Raw genomic sequence first — 6681 nt, 5'->3', positions numbered from 1 at the left:
ACCCTCTGTTCTATGTATCGTGTGTCACCTGCGTATATATGTGTGTACACATTGCCTATTTCTTTCTACCTACGTTCATACACACATGTGTATATACACGGGTGTATACGTACACATATGTGTGTATTTATGCAGGTATGTGTATAGATAAATAGATATCGGTAACATCTAATAATAAGTAGATGTAGGTAATAGGTAAGATACAGGTGTGGGTCCACGTGCCTCCCCCCGAAAACCCCAAACCAAACCAAACCAAAAGTGTGTCGTCCTTGTGTGTTTCTGTGACTCTGCTGCAGGATGAAGCTTTTCGTGGGCATCCTGTTGTGCTCCCTGGTCCTGGGCGTCAGCAGCCAAAGATGGCTCAGCTTCCTCAAGGAAGCTGGTCAAGGTAAGGACCAAAGGATGGCGGTCCGGGGAAGGCAGCAACTGGCCCCCCACCAGAACTGACCACAGTGGAGGCCACATCCCCACAGGGCAAAGGCCACAAGTGGGAAGAAAAGCAGCACGGTTTGCAGGATAGCAGTTTCCCAGGCTTTTTTGAACAATTGAACCACATCTGGCATTATAACTTTGTGTATATTTAAGGTGAATGCATGTTAATGACACATTCGTTTACTTAATATGATTGGCATTGTGGCTCTAGAGAGCACCTCTATCACGTGACATAATTATCCTTTCCCTTTAGTAGTTGAGATAATTAAGTTCTAGACTGTAGCAAGTTTGCTAATTATGATACGGTATTGATTTGCCTTCATTTTACTGTGCGCTAGATGTCTAGAGCTTATTTTCTACTGGTGGTTTTTCCCCTTAAATGACATGTGTCCTATCCCTCCAGCCCTGGCCCTTCTGGCCAGCATTGCACTGTTCCATGGGGATCCCCAGGACGAAGGTCACATAAGCTTTGGGTTTTAACTTGCAGCAGAGCAGAAGACATCTGGGGTCCAGGGCGCCTGCTCCCCACTCACAAGTGGGACTCCAGTGCCACCTAGTGGGAATCCGGGGACAGCTCATTGCTGTGTCTCAGCCATGAAGTGGGTGCATCAAACTTGTGCTCTTAGTAACTACAACCAACAGTAGCTGAGCTCAGCCTGTCCCAGGCACTGTTCTAAGAGCTTTACATGTATGAATGAATCCTAAACAGTAGAAATAATAAACACACAAAATGAAGATAAGGCATTACATGGATACTACATAAACTATGATTACGCTCGACACTAGGTCTTTCTCTTTTGCTTACTACATTACTTTTTTTTTTTAATGTTTATTTATTTTTGAGAGAGAGACAGAGTGTGAGCAGGGGAGGAGAACAGAGACAGAGGAGACAGAGAATCCAAAGCAGGTTCCAGGCTCTGAGCTGTCAGCACAGAGCCCGATGCAGGGCTCAAACTCACGAACCGTGAGATCGTGACCTGAGCTGAAGTTGGACATTTAACTGACTGAGCCACCCAGGCACCCCATACATTACTTTTTCAGGGTCTGCATTTTATGTAGCCTGCTCAGATTCCTTCAGTCTGTAACTGTCTGATCTTCCTCTTAGCTTAATCGCTTTACTGTTTTTGTCCCAGCCTTCCGAAGGCCCAGAGAAGTGATAGCATATTGAACACCTACAATCTTCTAGAAGTTATATGTGCATTTTTCTCAGTACATCTGCATAACCACCCTGTGGATGGCAATATACTCCTGCATTTACTGGGAGGACACTGACTTTAGAGGTGGGGGACCAGTTGTACTTTTTCTGCGTCTGATGACCTGTTTTTGTAAATCTCTCTAGGGGAACTCCCCTTTACCACCTGCTGGTTGACTTCTGACAGTTGCCTGGGTGCCAAACATGCCCCAGACTTTCAGAAATACTTAGGACCAAGTCGTCTTCAAGCTGCTCACAGGGATGAATTTCTACCCTTGACCTGGTTGGGAGCCCTCTGGGTCAGCAGCCTCCCTCTGACTTGCCTTTGTTCTCACGCCCCAGTCAGAGGGTTCCCTGTGTCTGTCCAGGTAGAGGTCATCGCAGGAGAAACATCCCTTAAAGACCATCCCACCTCTTGTTCACACACATCCCACAGCCAAACATAAAGTAGCAACAGTACTCAGAATGGAATCAAGCAGAATAAAACTTGCACCAAGGGTGCTTCTCATAACATTCATCCAGGGAAGTGAAACTTAAAGGAACACTCATCCCAGCCAACCTCCTCTCCATGGATTTTGTCAAAGACTGAAATCTTAGAATCGGTGGGAGGAAAATGTCTTATTCCTCTATTTTGCCAAGACACGATCACCTTCATCTCATCATTTGCTTTCCTTTCCAGGGGCTAAAGACATGTGGAGAGCCTACTCTGACATGAGAGAAGCCAATTACATAGGTGCAGACAAATACTTCCATGCCCGGGGGAACCATGATGCCGCACAGAGGGGACCTGGGGGCGCTTGGGCGGCCAAAGTGATCAGGTAACACGGGCTCCCGGGGATGCAGGGCTGGGTGAGCTGAGCCTGGCTGCCTTGGACAGCCAGGAGGGGCCAAGCCCTGAAGAAGTCTCCTGTAGACACTGTGGCTCCTCCTTCTCTTGCCCACCCTCCCCTCTGCGCCCAGTGTTGGCCTGAGTGGCTGATGGGGTCAGAGCGAGGCCAAGAGGAGTGGGTGATTCCCGATCCTCCCCCTATGGGTGCTGTTCTCCCAGTAAGGGATCAGCCTGGGCTGAGATGCTCTGTTTCTGGGCCAGGGGGTCAGTGTTTTAGCCCCTCTTTCCTTGGCTCCTGTTAGCAGCCCTCCCTTGCAAAGAAGAGAGATGGGAGTTATGGGCAATTGCTCCTCAGCCCCCTAATTAATCTCCTACCTGCCTTCCTCCATTCCAGCAATGCCAGAGAGAATTCTCAGAGAGTCACAGACTTTTTCAGGCACGGAAGCAGCGGCCACGGAGCAGAGGACTCGAAGGCTGACCAGGCCGCCAATGAATGGGGCCGGAGCGGCAAAGACCCCAACCGCTTTCGACCTGCTGGCCTGCCTGACAAGTACTGAGCTTCCTCTTTGCTCTGCACTCAGGAGAGGGGCTGAGAGCCCCCTGAGGGCGGGAATAGTTCCTAAGTATAATTACTGAATTCTATATTCCCTCCTACAACATACTTTATAAAAAGCACATAGAAGCATTAATAAATGGTTGTGAAATCCAATTTGTCATTGTCATGTGGAAACATCAAATGACAGCCTTTTGGGTCCCTTTAATGCCATGAAGATGATCAATTTACCTTATCACTTTTTTTCCAAGGAGATAAGGCACTAAAAAACCATAATACTAATTTCAAGTAAAATATATGCCCATAATAGGGAGCATACAATGCAGACTATATATTGACCCTACAGGTCAGGCCCTGGCCAGAGAAAGTTCTGAACCCTTGTTTTCAACAGGCCAGTGCTGCAGCCATCCCCACCCTAGCTTTTGGGTATATCTGCGGATACTTTTGCTTGACGTGTGATTGGAGGTCATTGCCGGATGGGCCAGAAGTACACACAGCTTAGGATGTATAGAACAGTGCTGCCAACAGAGAATCATCCTGAGTCTTGCTTGACCTCTGCAGTGTCCTATCAGACATGTATTTAGACAGAGTCACATTTACTGTGAATCTGATGAAGCTTCAGCTTCAAAGTCTCTTCACTTCTACAGAACTATTCCAAAACCCATGGAGATGCCCTTGGAAAGGATTCATATGGTCAATTACTTTGTAAAATCTGCAGAAGTGAAACATTTTAACTGAAGCAGTTAATGCCTCTGTGTTCACGCCAGCATTCTACCATCACTTTTCCTCTTGTGTTGAGTGGGACTGGAGTGGGCACAGGCATTTTGGGGATCTGACTAAGAAGAAGTTGAATTGGAAGTAGAAGTTGTTTGCATTTAGTGAGACATATTTCTGTGATATTTAAAAAAAATGTTTATTTATTTAGAGAGAGAGAAAGAAAGAGAGTGCATGTGTTTGCATGACTGGGGGGAAGGGCAGAGATTGAGAGAGAGAGAGAATCCCAAGCAAACTTGGTGTTGTCAACATGATGTGGGACTAGGTCTCTCTAACCAGGAGATCATTACCTGAGCTAAAATCAAGAGTCAGATGCTTAACTGACTGAGTCACCCAGGCATCCCTATTTATGTGGTTTTCAGCTACTTCCAAGTATAATTAAAGGCAGAATTATCTTTTTATTTGTCATTATAAAAAATTATCTTACGAAGTCATTGTCATATAAAGAGAAGATCAAAGATAACTCAGAAAACACTATATTAAAAATGTTGTAAGGGTGCCTGGTGGCTCAGTTGGTTAAGTGTCTGACTCTTGGTCTTGGCTCAGATCATGATCTCGTGGTTCATGAGTTCAAGCCCCACATCAGGCTCTGTGCTGATGATGTGGAGCCTGCATGGGATTCTGTTCCTCCTTCTCCCTGCCCCTCCCCTGCTTGCGTATTCTTTCTCTCTCTCTCAAAAAAATAAACATACAAAATTTTAATAAAATTGTTGTAAACATGCAAAGCTCAGAGGGTTTTTAGAGCATGGTGCAATAAAGGTGGATATACATTATTATAAATTTGCCCAAACCCATACAGTGTACAATACCAAGAATGAACCCTAAGGTACACTCTGGGTGATAATGATGTGCCAGTATAGATTCATCAATTGTATCAAATATTCCAGTCTGGTGGGAATGCCGATAATGAGGAAGCTATGCATGAGGTCAGTTTATATGGGAAATTTCTGTACCTTCTGCTCTTAATATTGTTGTGCACCTAGAACTGCCCTAAAAATAAATCTACTAAAAGAAAGAAAAAGGATTGTAGAAGTGTTTTGGGCTGTTTATTAATATAAAATATTTGGATATTTTTCTGGATTTTGTGATGTTTTATTTATTTAAAAAAAGTTTTTTTAACGTTTATTCATGTTTGAGAGACAGAGAGTGAGTGGAGGGGAGGCAGAGAGAGAGGGAGACACAGAATTTGAAGCAGGTTCCAGGCTCTTTGCTGACAGCACAGAGCCCGACACAGGGCTCAAACTCGCAGACTGAGAGATCATGACCTCAGCTGAAGTCGATGCTGAGCCACTCAGGTGCCCCTTTTTTTGTGATGTTTTAAATATTATTTGGCTATTTAAAATTGATCACTTTTTTCCTATTCTAAATAAATATTTCCTTTTGTAACTAATTTAATATTTGTAATTTTATATTGTTCTTCCTAAAGGAGGCTCCCCAAATTGCATAATTCAGGCCCCACAAAACCTGGGTCTGCCTTTACCTACACACACAGTGAAAAAAATGTAATTATTTGAAGCTGGGATCCAACTGTATTTTACATGTTAATATAGAGGTTTAAAAAATTTTTTTTAAACGTTTATTTATTATTGAGAGACAGAAAGAGAACAGAGCATGAGCATGGGAGGGACAGAGAGAGGAGTAGACACAGAATCTGAAGGAGACTCCAGGCTCTGAGCTGTTAGCACAGAGCCTGATGTGGGGCTGGAACTCACAAACCCAGCGAGATCATGACCTGAGCCAAAGTCAGACGCTTAACCGACTGAGCCACCCAGGCACCCCAGCATGGATTATTTTTTGTCCAGTTTTAATATACCTTAGAATTTTCTGGAAGTGCAATTGCTATGTAAGCTGGAACTTCGTTTTGGTAGAAATTTTATCATTCTTTGTGTATGATTTTGAGAAGCACAGTCTGGGGGCGCCTGGGTGGCTCAGTCGCTACGCGTCCGACTTCGGCTCAGGTCATGATCTCCCAGTTTGTGAGTTCGAGCCCCGCGTCGGGCTCTGGGCTGACGGCTCGGAGCCTGGAGCCTGCTTCAGATTCTATGTCTCCCTCTCTCTCTGCTCCTCCCCTGCTCACGCTCGGTCTCTCTCTCCTTCAAAAATAAATAAAAACATTAAAAAGAAAAAGAGAGAGAAGCACAGTCTCTGATGGAATAACATCTCTGTCATTCTGCATATCTAACTGGTGGGTTCACAGTGATTTGATGTAGCTGTGCTAACACTGGAGACTTCTATTATGTCTTCTAGTATTTAAAATATTAAAATACGTGTTGTTTTATTTTAAATTAATTCTATTTCGTTTAGGGAATCATTAATTTAAAAATCTTAAAATACATAATTTTAAATTAATTTTATTTTTCCTTTATGTGAGGGAATGATATTAATATTTTTGAAATTACATGTTGAGGTAGATAATATCATCTATAAACGTCTTTCATCAAAGTAAAGTAGATATGGGAAAATATTTATTGCAGGGTGGGGGTAGTAGCGTTGGGTCTGAGGTTGAATACCATCGAACTAAATAGAAACACGAACTGAAAATACATGGAGTTGTAGTGTTGACGATCTTCCTGGTAACTTATATCTTTCCCAGGATTCCAACCACACCTGGGAGAAGAATGAGCGCCTGATGTCTTTAAGAATGTCAATGGTGCCCAGAGATCAGGGGGTCTACGACAGCTTCGAGATTCATGTCTGTACCAGAGACCGCTGTCCCTCATTGCCTGTCCCTTCCAATCTGGCTAAGAGCTCCTGGGGAGGTGGAATATCTGGTCCGCTGAAACTGGCAAATAACAGTTATGAATATGACCGCGGTTGGGTCCCAGAAAGGGTGGGGTCGTTGGGGATTAAGTCATCTGGGCTCCCAAACCTGTGGGCACAGAGCAGGTACTCAGGCCGGCA

At 44.2% G+C, this 6681-nt stretch overlaps 1 protein-coding gene across 1 annotated transcript; it reads left to right on the top strand.

Moving 5' to 3' along the window:
• Window positions 1-297: 297 nt before the first annotated feature.
• Window positions 298-3024, top strand: LOC124505829 (serum amyloid A protein-like). The gene is made up of 3 exons (XM_047071888.1): window positions 298-388; window positions 2304-2442; window positions 2848-3024. Exons 1-3 carry the CDS (start codon window positions 298-300, stop codon window positions 3008-3010), a joined length of 393 nt encoding a protein of 130 aa, XP_046927844.1. The 3' UTR covers window positions 3011-3024.
• The last annotated feature ends 3657 nt before the right edge of the window (window positions 3025-6681 follow it).

Source organism: Lynx rufus, unplaced genomic scaffold (genome assembly GCF_022079265.1).
Source record: "Lynx rufus isolate CCGP_SWC_20201006 ecotype Redwood Valley unplaced genomic scaffold, mLynRuf1.p SCAF_9, whole genome shotgun sequence".
NCBI lineage: Eukaryota > Metazoa > Chordata > Mammalia > Carnivora > Felidae > Lynx > Lynx rufus.
Note: the sequence above shows the minus strand (reverse complement) of the source record. Positions and strands in the feature narration are given on the sequence as shown.

What these genes read in the sequence shown, in the direction of transcription:
- LOC124505829 (XM_047071888.1), top strand. Translation starts at nt 298, where the DNA reads ATGAAGCTTTTCGTGGGCATCCTGTTGTGCTCCCTGGTCCTGGGCGTC. An exon ending in CCTCAAGGAAGCTGGTCAAG is followed by an intron (nt 389 to 2,303) that starts GTAAGGACCAAA and finishes TTTCCTTTCCAG; the next exon opens with GGGCTAAAGACATGTGGAGA. An exon ending in TGGGCGGCCAAAGTGATCAG is followed by an intron (nt 2,443 to 2,847) that starts GTAACACGGGCT and finishes CCTCCATTCCAG; the next exon opens with CAATGCCAGAGAGAATTCTC.